The 17,454-nt window shown below is 42.8% G+C and overlaps 1 protein-coding gene across 1 annotated transcript in view; it reads right to left on the bottom strand.

Moving 5' to 3' along the window:
• Positions 1-17,454, bottom strand: part of PCLO (piccolo presynaptic cytomatrix protein) — a 398,487-nt gene that overhangs the window by 75,888 nt on the left and 305,145 nt on the right. Inside the window, exon 12 of the mRNA XM_040343440.1 lies at positions 12,345-12,470. Within this exon, the coding sequence (XP_040199374.1) occupies positions 12,345-12,470 (126 nt within the window). The remainder of the gene's footprint in view (positions 1-12,344; positions 12,471-17,454) is intronic.

Below are 17,454 nucleotides of genomic sequence, written 5' to 3'. Positions count from 1 at the left end.
GAACATAGACCTGAAACTATTTTCAAAGGTACTCGCAAATCACTTATTATCATTGAATAAATACTGATGCGCTCTCATTAACTCATGTGCAATGTGAATCGTACATATACAATCAAGCAAAAAAACCTGGTGAATAAACTCTTAATATATGTGAGTAGATCATGAAAACCCATGACTAAGTCACGTGACGAGTGATGATACATGTGGGGGAGTAGCCTACAGTGACGGACCATCGGATGTCTATCCCGAGTGAGGAGTCCACTTAACCACTTCCATACAGGGCATTTTCACCCCCTTCCTGCCCAGACCAATTTTTAGTTTCCAGCGCTGTCGCACTTTGAATGACAATTGCGCGGTCGTGCGACATGGCTCCCAAACAAAATTGTCACCCTTTTTTTCCCACAAATAGAGCTTTCTTTTGGTGGTATTTGATCACCTCTGCGGTTTTTATTTGTTGCGCTATAAACAAAAGAAGAGCGACAATTTCGAAAAAAAACACAATATCTTTAACTTTTTGATTCAATTAAATATCATAATTTTTTTTTAAAAAACTTTTTTTTTCCTCGGTTTAGACCGATACGTATTCTACATATTTTTGGTTAAAAAACCCCCGCAATAAGCGTATTTGATTGGTTTGCGCAAAAGTTCTAGCGTCTACAAAATAGGAAATAGAATTATGGCATTTTTTTTTTTTTTTTTTTTACTAGTAATGTCGGCGATCTGCGATTATTTTTTTTTATTGTGACCGTGACATTGCGGCGGACATATCGGACACTTTTGACACATTTTTGGGGCCATTCACATTTACACAGCGATTAGTGCTATAAAATGCACTGATTACTGTGTAAATGTGACTGGCAGAGAAGGGGTTAACACTAGGGGGTGCTGAAGGGGTTAAATATGTTCCCTAAAGTGTGTTCTAACTGTTAGAGGGAGGGGGACTCACAAGGGGAGGAGATCGATGTGTGTTCCTCTGTACTGGGAACACACATATGTCTCCTCACCGCTGACAGGACATGGATCTGTGTGTTTACACACACAGATCCATAGTCCTGCCGTGATTGCGGGTAATCGCGGATGCCCGGCGGACATCGCGGCCGCCGGGGCACGCGCACCGGGTCCCAAGGAATGTGGCGGGTGCGCCCCCTAGCGGCCGGAAAAGACAGGACGTCATATGACGTCCAGTCTGAAAGACGAAAGGTCCCCGCTGAAGTCATTTTACTATGGCTCGGTGGGGAAGTGGTTAAACTGAGCGGCAATATACCCTGTCTATAACATAGGCAAGGATACGTGAGTGCACTAAGTGCAGCCTTTATCCACATCTATATGGTACAATATTGCGCTATGTTTCCTTTTCCTCCTCTTTTGCATGTGACTGAATGAAACTGGAAACATCTGATCGCTTGCTGGAGGTTGTTGTAACCTGATCACATTGAAGTGAGATCTTGGCAATTAGGGAAGGATCACTGCAGACTGGCTGATTCAATCATCAGGACTTTTTCATGATCTACTCACATATATTAAGAGTTTCTTCACCAGGTTTTTTTGCTTGATTGTATATGTACGATTCACATTGCACATGAGTTAATACGAGCGCATCAGTATTTATTCATTTATCATTTGGTTTAGTTAACCGTTTTTTGATTGCTGCTGTATTATTTAGTTATTTTTTGTGCGGTTTCTTTGAGATTATTTGTTAGTAGCGCTGTAGTCCTTTTCACTATATTTCACTTATTACCATTGCTGCCAGGGATCATCCATAGAGACCAGGTCGGTTTTGTCCCTGGCCGAGAGGCTCGGGACAACACAACCAAAACTGCTTACAGGCTTGCCTGTTGTCTTTTGACGCCAAAAAGGCATTTGACAGGGTCAACTGGTGATTCCTGCGCCTTTCCCTGGAACAATTAGGCTTAGGCTCTTCTTTCATATCCAAAATAATTCTCACCCCTCCGCCTCTGTCCTGGTGAATGGCACCTCCTCAGAGGGGTTTGACATCTTAAATGGCATCCGCCAAGGTTGCCCCCTCTCCCCGCTCCTATTTGTCATAGTGATTGAACACTTGGCGTGTGACAATTTCTTTTTTACGCAGACGATCTGTTGATTTATGCCCAACAACCTCATACGACCCTGCCTTCACTCTTTTCTGAGTTCCGGCGTTTTGGCTCTTTTAGCAACTTCAAGCTCAATATCTCCAAAACAGAGGCCCTAAATATTTCTTTATCCACCCCCATGATGACATACCTTCGCTCCAACTAGTCCTTCTAATGGCAAACCAAGGGCATTTCATATTTAGGCATCTCGATACCTGTGAACCTCTCAAACGTATTCTCTCTAAACCACGTCCCTTTTCTCTCCTGTCTCCGGAAGGACCTGGCAGCCTGGGGGGGGCTCTGCGCTACCATGGTTCGGCCAAATCAACACCATTAAAATGGATACCCCCCCCAGCTGCTGTATCTCTTCCAAACCATACCCCTACCGAGGCTTTCTTTTCTACCCTAGGCTCACTCTCCATTCATTTTATTTGGAATCTGGGCCTATCCAGAGTCAAACAAAAGCTACTCCCCCGCTCAAGGTGGCGCAGAATTACAAGACTTTGAATTATACTACAAAGCTTCTTTTATGGCACACGCTCTTGAATGGTTCCCACGTCCTTTCGACGAACGATTGAACATACGATGTTCGAGTCGAACATACGTTTGACTTGAACACGAAGCTCATCCCTAATCAAGAACACAAAAGAATAATAATGCAATAGAGAAGATAATAGTGTGGCAACTAGGGGTGCAACGGATCGTCATTGATCCGTGATCTGCACGGATCAACCTATTCGGATCGGCACACATTTGATCCGTATGATCCGTAGATTGTGAGCTCCCTCAGCCTCCTCTCACTGCAGTACACTGACTGACAGGAAAGGAGGAGGCGGGAAACTAAACACTAGCACTCGGCCAATCAGGATTCAGAACAGAAGCGACGACCCAGAGTTGCCCTGCCTCCAAACCAATCAGCGGGCGCGTTACGAGCAGGCGGCGTGTGTGCCAGTGTTTTGGCCAGAGCCGTGTGTGAAGGGAGAAGGAGTGCTGCGGAGCCCGGGGGAGGCCAAGTGTTTGTTATTGTGTTCCAGGACGGGGGAGGATGCTCTTTGGAATCACCAGTACTAGCAGCCATATTCTATGGTGGGCTCCAGCAATATGAAGGATGGACGAGGACGAGGTGACCATCAGAGAGCAGAACACATAGTGAATACATTGCGAGTATGAGCCTGACACATCCCTCCCCTCCACACCGTGTCCCCTGTCATCACACATTCACTATGGGGACACTCACTATGGGGACACCATCATACCCCATAATAATCACTGACAGGTGGAGGAGCCCTGCTGTGTGTGTCCGATCAGTGGCGTAGCTAGGGTTGTCAGCGCCCGGGGCAAGGCAAGAAATTTGCGCCCCCCCCCCTAACCTGCGGACTTTTTGCACTGACCTACCCGATTCCTACATTGGCCACTACACTAGTAAGTATGCAGTAAACACTGACCACTACACTATACACTGACCACTAACCCACACACCACCACTACACTATACACAGACCACTAACCCACACACCACCACACTGACCACTACACTATACACTGACCACTACACTATACAATGACCACTAACCCACACACTGCACACTGACCACTGACCACTACCCCACACACTGACCACCAAGGCTGGTGCAAGGATTGTTGGCAACCCCCCCCCCCCCCCTCCCGGCCTGAACCACTTTACCCTGACCTTAGAAAAAAAGAAGCCCTAAGGCAAACGCTGCGCTAATTTAAGAAGATAATAACAAAAATGATGATTAAGTGTATAGGAAAGCAGCTGGCACTTAAGTTCACAAAAAAAAAAAAAAAAAAAAAAAAAAAACTTAGGATAGATCTCAAAAAATGGAAAGAGTGCAGCGCTTATGTGGTTAAAATCATGTGTGAAATAAATGTTCTACCTTGAAATGTAAACAACTGATATGTGAAAAAATGTATTAAAAGGAAAACTAATGCAGAGTCCAAAAAGAACACAACATAGTCCGTAAAGTGTTAATTCCAAAAGCAAATCCGTGAAGGGTTAACTCCCAAAAAGACACATTGCTTGCCAAGAAAGTGAAGATTGGTAAAGTTTGGTGAATAATAAGTCCCAAAATAAACCAGGGTATTGCCAGAAAATTTTGGGACTTATTATTCACAGAACTCTATCTTCACTTTCTTGGCAAGCAATGTGTCTTTTTGGGAGTTAACCCTTCACGGATTTGCTTTTTGAATTAACACTTTACGGACTATGTTGTGTTCTTTTTGGACTCTGCATTAGTTTTCCTTTTAATAAATTTTTCACATATCAGTTGTTTACATTTCAAGGTAGAACATTTATTTCACATATGATTTTAACCACATAAGCGTGGCACTCTTTCCATTTTTTGAACATATGTGACCTATCTGACCCCCGACACCTACACTGACCCCCGACACCTACACTGACCCTCGACACCTACACTGAGCCCCAACACCTACACTGACCCCCAACACCTACCCCGACAGCTACACTGACCCCCGACACCTACCCGACAGCTACACTGACCCCCGACACCTACACTGACCCCCGACACCTACCCGACACATACACTGACCCCCCGACAGCTACACTGACCCCCGACACCTACCCGACAGCTACACTGACCCCCCGACACCTACACTGACCCCGACACCAACACTGACCCCCGACACCAACACTGACCCCCGACACCAACACTGACCCCCGACACCAACACTGACCCCCGACACCAACACTGACCCCCGACACCTACCCGACAGCTACACTGACCCCCGACACCTACACTGACCCCCGACACCAACACTGACCCCCGACACCAACACTGACCCCCCGACACCAACACTGACCCCCGACACCTACCCGACAGCTACACTGACCCCCGACACCTACACTGACCCCCGACACCTACCCGACAGCTACACTGACCCCCGACACCTACACTGACCCCCGACACCAACACTGACCCCCGACACCTACCCGACAGCTACACTGACCCCCGACACCAACCCGACAGCTACACTGACCCCCGACACCTACACTGACCCCCGACACCTACCCGACAGCTACACTGACCCCCGACACCTACACTGACCCCCGACACCTACACTGACCCCCGACAGCTACACTGACCCCCGACACCTACACTGACCCCCGACACCTACACTGACCCCCGACACCTACCCGACAGCTACACTGACCCCCGACACCTACACTGACCCCCCGACACCTACACTGACCCCCGACACCTACACTGACCCCCGACACCTACCCGACAGCTACACTGACCCCCGACACCTACACTGACCCCCGACACATACACTGACCCCCGACACATACACTGACCCCCGACACATACACTGACCCCCGACAGCTACCCGACAGCTACACTGACCCCCGACACCTACACTGACCCCTGACACCTACACGACACATACACTGACCCCCGACACCTACACTGACCCGTCACCTACCCGACAGCTACACTGACCCCCGACACCTACACGACACATACACTGACCCCCGACACCTACACTGACCCGACACCTACCCGACAGCTACACTGACCCCCGACACCTACCCGACAGCTACACTGACCCCCGACACCTACCCGACAGCTACACTGACCCCCGACACCTACACTGACCCCCGACACCTACCCGACAGCTACACTGACCCCCGACACATACACTGACCCCCCACAGCTACACTGACCCCCCGACACCTACACTGACCCCCGAAACCTACACTGACCCCCGACACCTACACTGACCCCCCAAAACATACACTGACCCCCGACACCTACAGTCTGCGTCCTACTTCCTGTACTACTCACACCCCCCTCCCCACAGCTGTGTGCAAATCCATCCTCTGAGTCCTCCTTACCTCTGTCTCTGTCCCGACTCCCCGCCATCACCATCCACCTGCAGCGCGCTCCATGTTAGACGCTGCACCTCCATCCATGCTCCGAGTCCCATCTCTACTGAGCCGAGTACTAGGCGCTGGCGCTCCACTAGAGTGTAGAGTCCCCGCCAGGCAGCGTCATCCACCCGAGGCCATCCACGCTCCAGCCGGTCCCATCTCCACCGAGCCCCGCTACACACACAGAGCTGCACCACAGGGACAGGCGGAGGAGACAGCGCCGGCGGGTTCCTTTCCAGTGCTCGTCTCCCGCTGCCATGTTCAATGTCCCGGCGCACTCTGATTGGGCATATGGGGGTCATGTACGGATCGCGGACTGGCCAGCCCCACGCCGCACATGACCCCCATACACCCAATCACAGGGCGGACATTAAACATGGAGATCGGGGGACACTGGAAATAAAAATTAGGACGCATTGGCAAGCCGCACGGAATTTCGCCCCCCTAAATTTTTCGCCCGGGGCCACAGCACCCCCTGCCCCCCCATACGCTACGCCATTGTGTCCGATCATATATTTCACAGTTATTTTCAACACAAAACTGAGCTTATGTGCTTAAATACAGTATTTCGAAAATCCAACGGACTGTTTAATTTTAAAAGCAACAGCAAACCTTACATTCTTGCTAATTTGACAGAACACCTCTGATGTTCACATTTAACATTTAGTTAAATGTGAAAATCAGAGGTGTTCTGTCACATTAGCAAGCATGTAAGGTCAGCAGGTTTGCTGCGGCTTTTAAAATGTAACATGTAAATAGTCCGTCAGATTTACATATACTATATTTAAGCACATAAGCTCCGTTTTGTGTTGAAAATAACTATGAAATATAAAACTCTGGTGGGTGTAACAAGATTTGTCTTTTTTTTTTTTTTTTTTTAGCCGAAAATGATCCGATCCGTGACTCCTGATCCGAGGATCGATCCGATCCGTGAGTTTTTTGATCCGTCGCACCCCTAGTGGCAACTGTCTCTGCAGCATTCAGGACCCACTTACACCAGAGCATAGAAAGAGGACCTTTGACATATATACTTTAAAAAGTGAGTGTAATTCGTTCTTAAGGCTGGGTTCACACTGAAGTATGGAGCAGTTCACAGCAGGGGTCCGGTACGTCCCTGTTTCAGGTCTGATTTCGGTCCAAATTTGTGGCTGAATTCAGACCTTAAACAGACCAGAAGAAGCCGCTCCGGATATGTGTGAACCGACTTCATTTAGAGACGGTCACAATCTCTTGTCATGCAAATTGGATGCGGAGACACCCACATCCAATTCACATTTGGGTGAACCCAGCCTCAAGGTGGCGCGGTGCTTTAATTGAATATTCAGAATATTTAAAAAAAAAACATAAATCTTTCTGTTTTCTTGTTTTTTTTTTGCTTTTTTAAATAGCTTTTGTTTTTCTTAATTTCAAATCCTCAATTGTTCTAAATATATTTATTTTTTAACTTGTTTTTTTACAAAACACTGATTCAGACACATGGGATACTAATGCAAGGACATCTCTTGAACAAAGCCACTGATGCAATAATATAATTGATTGTATGCTTTTTTAGTTTATTGGCCAAACTAGATGGTCTTTTGAGTTAGTGAGTGAGTGAGTAACTTGTATAGCGCTACAAATGCAAACTAAATAGCCTCAAGAACAAAACACTTCACCATATGAATTACATTATTTTACTAATGTATGGCACGCATTTCAAGCACTATCATTATTTTGAAATTGTGTACTGCAAGTCACCAAATAGAACTGCTAAAATGTCAGAAGGTAATGAGTCATATTCTATTTGTATCTTCACACACATTACTCACTAAAGAAATCTCTGCAGCCTTTCTAACATGCTGGCATAAGCTAACCAAAACTAAAAATAATATGTGAAAATACATTGCATGGCTAAAAGATGAAAACATCACGTTGATAGGCAGTGGCATGCCAACTCTGCTGCATCGAAGCCTAAAACTAGCATTATTTTATTAGGGTAGCACAGGAAATAGTTAGAACTGTTGTCTGTGTTTTTCTTTTTGTCTGGATGAGGTTCCCCTTCTCTCTTCTTCCTGTGCCAGAGTCTCATAAGGGCAGGAGGTGATGGAAAATATCTCCAATAGGAACACAAATGAAAGTGGAGAAGAATTGGGAAGGTTTTTGACCAATTGTGGCTTACCTGTCTTTGTAAATCTTTTTTTATTTATTTTTAATAATATATGTGCCTTTAATATATCTAAATCAATTACCAAAAGTATTGGGATGCCTGCCTTTTCACGCACATGAACTTTATTGGCACCCCGTCTTCATCTGTAGTAGGGATGAGCTTCGAGTTTGAGTCGAACTCATGTTCGACTCGAACATTGCCTGTTCGGCGAACAACGAACAATTTGTTTTTTTTGCGGCAAATTCAAAAAGCCGCGGAACACCCTGTTAAAGTCTATGGGAGAAATCTAAAGTGCTAATTTTAAAGGCTAATATGCAAGTTATTGTCCTAAAAAGTGTTTGGGGACCTGGGTCCTGCCCCAGGGGACATGTATCAATGCAAAAAAAAGTTTTAAAAACTGCAGTTCTATCGGGAGCAGTGAATTTAATAATGCTTAAAGTAAAACAATAAAAGTGAAATATTCCTTTAAGTTTCGTACCTGGGGGGGGGGGGTGTAAAGTAAGCATGTGAAATAGCGCATGTTTCCCGTACTTAGAACTGTCACTGCACAAAGTGTCATTTCAGAAATTACACTTTGTGCAGTGACAGTTCTAAGTACGGGAAACATGCGAAATTTAAAGGAATATTTCACTTTTATTGTTTCACTTTAAACATTATTAAATTCACTGCTCCCGAAAAAACGGCCGTTTGTAAAACTTTTCATTGCATTGACACATGTCCCCTGGGGCAGGACCCAGGTCCCCAAACACTTTTTAGGACAATAACTTGCATATTAGCCTTTAAAATTAGCACTTTAATTTAATGTTCGAGTCCCATAGACTTTAACAGGGTTCTAAAGTTCACACGAACATTTGGTGTGTTTGCAGGTTCTGGTGAGAACCGAACAGGGGGGTGTTCGGCTCATTCCTAATCTGTAGGGTTCAATATTGAGTTGTGGACTACCAATTGCAGCTATAACAGCTTCAACTCTTCTGGGAAGGATGGGAGGTTTTGGGAGTGTGTCTATGAGAATGTTTGACCATTTTTTTCAGAAGCGCATTTGTGAGGTCAGGCACTGATGTTGGAGAGAAGGCCTGGCTCAGGGTCTAGGTGTTGTGAAGCTATAAAAAAACAGGGGGCTTGTCCCCTAAAACATGTACGCCTCTCAACTACGTGGCATTGGAACATAAGACAGAAGTTGTTGTTTGATAAGCCTGTTTTTATTCATGTTTGTGAGTATATTATTGCAGGGCTAAAAATGTCAAGTCCTGAGCTACTAGCCAGGCCTCAAGGGTTACTCGCCACCAGCTGCTCCACCCAGCCTCGACCCTGCCCTGCCCCTAATTCCGTCCCTTAAACACACCCTCATAAATTTACTTCATGAAATTACACTTAAATATTTTATGCAGAATTAAGTTATAAAAATAAATATTATCAACAACTTTATCCATGCCCAGCAATGCAGCCTACCTGTGCCCATCAATGCTGCTTCACCAGTGTCCATCAATGCTGCTTCACCTGTGTGCTTCAATGCTGCTTCACCTGTGTGCATCAATGCAGCTTCACCTGTGTGCGTCAATTCTGCCTCTGTGTCCATCAATGCAGCCTACCTGTGCCCACCAATGCAGCCTGTCCACCAATGCAGCCTGCCCTTGTCAACCAATGCCACCTGCCTATGCCCACTAATGCAGCATGTCTGTGCCCACCAATGCAGCCTGTGCCTAACAATGCAGACTGCCTGTGCCCACCAATGCAACCTGTGCCCACAATGCAGCTTGTGTCCACCAATGCAGCCTGTGCCCACCAATGAAGCCTATGTCCACCAATGCAGCTTGTGTCCACCAATGCAGACTGTGCCCACCAATGCAGCTTGTGTCCATCAATGCAGCCTGTGCCCACCAATGCAGCCTTCCTGTGCAGGGGAAGAGAGAAGAGGAACAGGAGAAACGCCTGGATTATCAGAGTGCGGTGAACACATCGATAACAGCTTTCATTTCAATTGCTGTATGTTCCCACTGCTTGCTGTCACCTGGCCGGGGAACTTTAATAGACAGATCACCCGTCCAATCCAAGGGAACAGCGTATGTGACAGCGAGTGTGGAGAACATACAGCAATTGAAATTAAAGCTGTTATTGCTGTGTTCCCAGTGCTCTGATCATCCGGGCAGCTATCATCTCTCTTCCCCTCAGTGATCGCTGGGAGAAGGACTCCCATTCAACCCCACCTTCCAGCTCCCAGGCAGTCCTTCCTAGCCAGCCCTCACATTCCACTCGCAAAACTGTATTATTGTTTATGATTTTTTGTTTGTGTTTTTTACAGTGTGTTAAAGATTACTCAGTCTAAGGAGGGCTGCATTTAGTAAAACATTACTTGCCAAGATATTATGTGAAGAGCCTTGGTCTGAGCGCTGGATAGTTTGCAACTTACTATTTAAAGCTACTATGCTTTTTTCTGTTATGCTTCTGAAAGACCTGGCAAGTAAGGGCAGTACAATGTCTTCTTGGAAACCTAGCTGACATGAGCCTTACAATTTACTATAGTAAACAATAGTTTAAACCAAAAAGAGCACAATGTCAGGACCAGGATCACCTGCTGGTGGCACTGTGGTTCCCAAAGCTAAAGTGTGTAATTTTGTTGGCCACCAGCAGGTGTCTCTCAGCAGCAAGCAGATCCCAGTAACTAGGTTTTACCTTTTTCTGGCTGTTGGGAAGGTATACAAACCATCCCTTGATATTCATAAGTGATTCAGTGTTAGCCATATATCTCCTTGCTGATTATACTGACCCCTGCCTTATCTTGCAACTAGTTCCCTGTATCCTGTTACCCCATCTTTGCTTCCCTTGTTCCCAGTCCCAGTCCTGCTCTGTTTTGTCAGCTTCCCTCCCTTTTTATATAGTCTATTAAAGTTAGGTTGTTGACTTGGTTTTGTTTTACTGTTCTGTTTATTTTTCACTTTTGCTTTGCTTATGGTCTGTTGGTGTTGGATTGGTGTTGTGTGCATTATTAAAACTTATTTTATCTTACTCAGTCTGATTCCCATTTTCTAAGTTCTGCTACACTGAACTGGTTGTCCCTGCCACTGCTGGATACCTGCGCTCGGTATGCCTTACATATAAGTAGAGATCTCCCCTCCCACTATGTTTGCAACTGTCCTTCTGAACTTGACTCATGTAGTGTGCACTGGAGACACATGACCTTGGTTTATTGGAAACTAAGTGTTTTAATTGAAGTGGGTTAGAAACCCCTGTCAGATCCTAATACAGATCAGGATTATAATGCACTGAACTTGCAACACACAGTTACATAACACACATGGGGGAGCAACATGAAATCTATGTATGTACAGAATGTACAAACAAATACACTCTTTAAAAATGTATATATTTTATGCAATCAGCTTTACAGAATTAACAAAAAATACCAAGTACATGTATCCTTAAGTGATGCTCAGGTTTATGTTAAAAGTAACCAAGACAGAAAGTTACTTAAAATGTTGTTTAAATGGATAAAGGTCTAGTTCACATCATATGCAGTCCAGTGCATTTTTATGCTGCATCAAAAATACATGGATAGTGTTTAATATGGATTCCAATGGTCCTAATTCACACCAGTGCAGTGCATTCCAGTGCAGTGAAAAAAAAAACGATTTTTTGCTATTGAATGCATCTGGAACATGACAAAATGTATCAAATTGCACCAGAATAGATATGCTCTCAATTTAGATGAAGAAACAATAGGGAAAATGCAATGGAACACATAAAAAATGCATAAAAAATGCACCAGAGTGCATCAAAAACATGCATGCTGAAATATATTGGGAATGAGGAAATAGAGGTGTGAATTGGCCCAAAGTATTTGAAAGGGGAAATGCCTGGTAATGTACCTCACCACAAGTTTTATTATAAAAAAAGTAAAATATTCATATCCATGTGTTGTTTGACCATTCACCTGAACATTAAAAAAAATGTTTATGCATTTATGAAAAAGAATGAATACTTTTATAAAGCTATACATATAAAATATGATGGTGATTTTGCTATACAGTACCTATTATTTGAACAAACACCAAAAACAATTTGTTCCTAAAAAACATTTTTTGCACTGACTGCAGCTACCGGTATTTAGTAGATACTTATTCATTCTTCTTACACGTGTCACAGATTTTTTTCAAAAAAAGCTATAAATAGCTGACAAAACAAATACATTTTTTACCTTCACTGAGTCTGCCAGTTTTCTCAGCACTTCCACCTGGTAGAATCTTGGCAATGTATGCTCCAATCTCTCCTTGACTCCCTGGTATCTCTTTTCCACCAATAACCCTTATTCCAAACCCATTTCCTAGTTAATCAAAACATAAAATCACCTGTGACTTCTGACCAGCTGATAAGTTATCATAAATAAAATGACAGTAACAGATATGAAAATCTGACATGGCATATCCTAGAATATCTTCTGTTATTGCCATACAACCTGGTATTTCAGAAATAAACATTTACTATTCCGAATTTGTCAATAATCATGCCAGCAGTGAAAGTAAAAAAAAATATAAAAATTAATAAATTCAAAGTGTAAATCCACAGTAAAATAAACAATGATTTCATTTAGAACACTTTAATTTCATTGATCATGGTTTGGTGCAAAAGGGATCCGATTTAAAATAGATTAAAACACTAGCTATATTTGAAATAACTTGCAGATAACAAATAAATATTGCATTTTATGGCAAGATTAAGATTAACATTTCAAGACAATACAAGGATTTTTGCATGCACATTATTGGATGAATAAATTCAGTACAACTTCATCCCAAATGCATTTCATTAACTATGCCAAGAGAGCATTCACTTAGCTTAGTGAACGAGTTAAAGTTTTTCTGATTTCGATCATCTAACCAAGTGTAAGCAAAAATAATTTTATTTCCTTTTTCTATACACCAATTAGCCATAACTTGACCACTGAAAGGATACATGAATAACATTGACTATCTCATTACAATGACATCTACAAAGTTGGTGGGGTAGATAAGGTAAGTATATATGCAATTTCATAATGAACTGCCCACTTCCAATCGCAATAATCAAGAAGCATCCCAAATGACGAGATTTATAACCCAAGTTCACACACAGCATAAAAAAATGGTATATATCTTTCGTAAGCACTTATAACTGCTCATCAGAATTCGTCATTTACTGCTTATCCTGCCCCTGTAGCCTATTGTACATAGGCCGCACTATCTATACTCTGCGGAAAAGATTTGGACAGCACAAACGATCTATAGAAGAGTGTAAAGAACTCATGATCCCCAGACATTTCACTGAGTTTCATCAATGTTCCCCCAAGGGACTACAGGTTTGGACTACAGGTTTGGGTCTAAACTATCCCCCCCCCCCCCCCCCTGGGCAGAGCGCATTAAGCGTCTCTGTGTGAGAGAGACTTTTTGGATCTACACTTTGGATAGTTGAGCCTTGGAGGCCTGAATGAAGACATTGAAATACATTCCATCCTCTAATTTCATACAAATAACAGAGAACATTGAGAATACATCGGCCCATCAGACATGATGCAATCTTCCATACACTCATCCCAATGTCTACTACAATTTCAAACCTTTGAACTGACCATTTACCATTTCCATCATCATATTGAATCAGTTCTTTTTCTCCCCCACCCCCTCTTTTTGCACATAGGCCTTATCTTTGTACGGTACTACATATGTATGTTTTTATATACTATACAAAGGTCACACTTCCTAGTTATGTACCCACAACAGCCTATGGGCTGTCCATACCTGTCGGTTGCTGCATTCCGCATACTTTACATTATATTTCCTATATATTAGACCACTTAGCATGTACAATTGTCAGCCAGTCCTGATTTATTTTAATATCTTCTTCATTTTTATTCTTATAGATACTTACGCTGGTTAAGGTAAATTTTCTTCCATGTGTCATACATGTCATCATTTACCATTCTCTAATTTGCATAGTAAGTTTTTTTAAACAGGCCCCTTATGGTCTTATGATATTTACATATCTGTGATTCATCTGGTTGTAAGATTTTTCAGCCAAAAACTTTTTTTTTTTTATTTGCCTGTTTTAAATCTGATAATATGTGCATATAGTTGTTTTCTTGTGTATTTTTATTATGGCCCAAAATGTGTGTTTTTTGTGGGGTTTCTAAGAGTGGGACCGCTGAGCCTTGCTGTTCCACGGACTGCCATTTTCTTTCCCCTATAAAGATCTCACCAAAGATGGCCACCCCCATGCCTCATGAAGGAACATGCTTTGAACGCGAGCTCAGCCACCGGCCCAGCTGATCATCTCTAGCCTAAGAGCCTCAGAAGCCACCAGAGCAGCCAGGACTAGCGATCACCTGCCTGCACAGACAGTAGAGGCCCACATGGACCCTGTGTACTGTATGCCTATACTGCCTTTACCACAACGAAACTTGGTTTCATTCTATGCTGCACTTAGATCCGAGCTGCTCTCTTCTTCCCTTTACTGTTCACAGAGTCTTCTTCAACTCAGCTGACAGCTGGCTGCCAGTATCTACAGTGCATGAACTTTTGCTTAGATACTCCTCTTGGACTCTCATTTATTTTTAATTGGTTTTGGCATATAATTCCCAGATACACCCCTGGGTTATTTGCACCACCTACCCAGACTTTCCCAGATTGGATGCCAAGCGCTCCAAATATAACAATACAATGGCCCAAAACTGGACCACAGAGTAATAGAAGAAGATGGCCTGGTCCAATGAATCACATTTCTTTTACTTTGTGGATGGTTGGGTGTGTATGTGTCACTCACCTAGGGAAGAGATGGCACCAGGATGCAGTATGGGAAGAAGGCAGGCTGGTTGAGGCAGTGTGATACTTTTGGCTATGTTCTTCTGGGAAATCTGGGTTCTGCCATTCCTGTGGATGTTACTTTGACATGTACCAAGTAATGCTGGCCAAGTACACCCATTCATGTAATTTGTTTTCCCTGATGGCAGTGGCCCCTTTCAGCTGGATAATGCACCTTGCCATACTGCAAAAATGGTTTGGATAATGCACCTTGCCACACTGCAAAAATGGTCTCCAAATTTTCGAAATCTCATTTCAATCAAGCATCTATGGGATGTGCTGGAAAAACAAGTCTGATCTATGGAGGCCCCACCTTGAAACTCTTTTGGCAAATTACAAGCAACCAATGCCCAAAAATGAATACACTTTAGTTTGTTTCAATACACTAAGCTAATGAAAAGATTATATTTGCCATGGTATTACTCTAATTATGTAGTAATTTAGCCCTGTTTTACTTTGCAGTGTTTGGGCAGAAAATAGATCTCAGCTTTGTGTCTTGATTTTATTACCTTGGTTCACATGCACAAAACAAAACCTACAATGTTGTTCAATACATTGCATGGTTATGAGCAGCAGTTTATACTAATTAGACAAAGTAATTATTTATGATGTTGCCACAATGTAACAGGTGCTAGATATTTCATTCATGGTGGATCTGCCTCTAGGTGGGGGATAGAACATCAAAACACATTTTAAATATTTATATTTCCAGGATCACCAGGTGTTTTTTTTCTTATTGAGAACTGCATGAAAATGTCAAATTATTAATTTGTACATGTTCATTACTACCTTGCCTAAATGTCACCATTATATTGTTCACCTTTCTTGAAAACATTTCATTTGTCGCCTTAGAAAACCTCTTTATTTCAGTAAGTCAACTTGTTGGAATAACAAAGTCTTAAAAGAAAAAAAGAGTTATAAGTGGGGCTGGTCATATACTGGCAGACCTCTCGTAATATTTGACAAGAGAGGAGAGATGTGTTATCTTACCAGTAAATTTCAAGCTGATTCTGACAATTTCCTGATTCCTAAATGGTAAACATTACTTTCGATGTGAAAATGGAAATGCAATCAGAATTTAAAATTTTGTTTTACATACTGAAAAATATATGTGATCAACACTAATTATGCTCATTGTTAACAATTTCTTAATGCCTTCACTGCCAGATCATGACTAACGATGCTAAGACCATATATTAGCAGTGAAAAAAATCCTGTGCATGTCCTAAGGATACCTACTGCTAAAAACATGTACACCTCTTCCTACTCCCCCCTCCAATCTAATGCTAATCGACCTTAGGGGTACATTGAGGTAGTACATTTATGTTTTTTTTGTTTTTGTTTTTACTTGCAAAAATCTGTCATGCCTTTTTGTGTATGAAACATAATCTACCGCAATATAACTTCATATGCTCTTTGTGAATCTCTACCCTGTGAGGGTAAGAAAGGGAGAAACATGTGAATTACTAATTATTCCATCTCATCAGCAGAGATGAGTGAATATGGTCACCTGAGTCCATGAAATTGGGTCCAAATTTAACATCATTCAAAATTTTGTATCAAAAACCAGTACAACAAACAGATGCCTTAGGCCTCGTACACACGACCGAGGAACTCGTCGTAAAAGACACATCGTTTTCCTCGATGAGTTCCTTGTTAGGCTTTTCAAGGAACTCGACAAGCTTGCTTTGCGTACACACGGTCAAGACAATCTCCTCGTTCTCAAACACGGTGACGTACAACACATACAATGGCAGGGGAAGTTCGATTCCACTGGCACAACCCTTGGGGCTGCTTTTGCTAATCTCATGTTACTGCGTGTTAAGTAAAAGTTTGGTAAGAGACGATTTGCACTTTTCAGTCTGTTACAGCGTGAAAAATGTGTTATCTCCATTACAAAAGCTACTTTTACCGAAGGTGCGCTCCCGTCTCATACTTTATTCTGAGCATGCGCGGGTTTCTTAGCATACACACGATCATGTTTCTCATCGAAAACCAGCCCGACGAGGAACACGACAAGGAAATTGAGACTCCCGTTGAGGAAAAAGAGAACTTGTTCTCTTTTTTCCTCGTCGAGTTCCTCAACAGTTTCCTCAATGAAAAACATACACATGACCGTTTTCCTGGGACAAAAAAGCTCTCCCACCAAGTTTCTTGATGGATTCTATTGAGGAAAATGGTCATGTGTATGAGGCCTTAGTGCCCATAGTTTTCCGTAATATCTCTGTCTTCCTGTGGCTAGTCTTAATTACTGAGTACAGTATATATAAAAAAAATATATAGTGGATATGAATGTTTTGGCAGAAATGGAAACTGTAACACCATTAATGGAGAACTTGCATAATTATACACATTGGTTTAATCAAACACCACTTTTACATTTGTCTAAATATGAAAAAAAAATGTCCTCCAAAATCAAGAAAAAAAAATATATATATTTTTTACTTACCCAAAATAGCTGTTGCTATGCAGAAG

This window comes from Rana temporaria, chromosome 3 (genome assembly GCF_905171775.1).
Source record: "Rana temporaria chromosome 3, aRanTem1.1, whole genome shotgun sequence".
NCBI lineage: Eukaryota > Metazoa > Chordata > Amphibia > Anura > Ranidae > Rana > Rana temporaria.
This window is presented reverse-complemented; position numbering and strand designations above follow the sequence as displayed.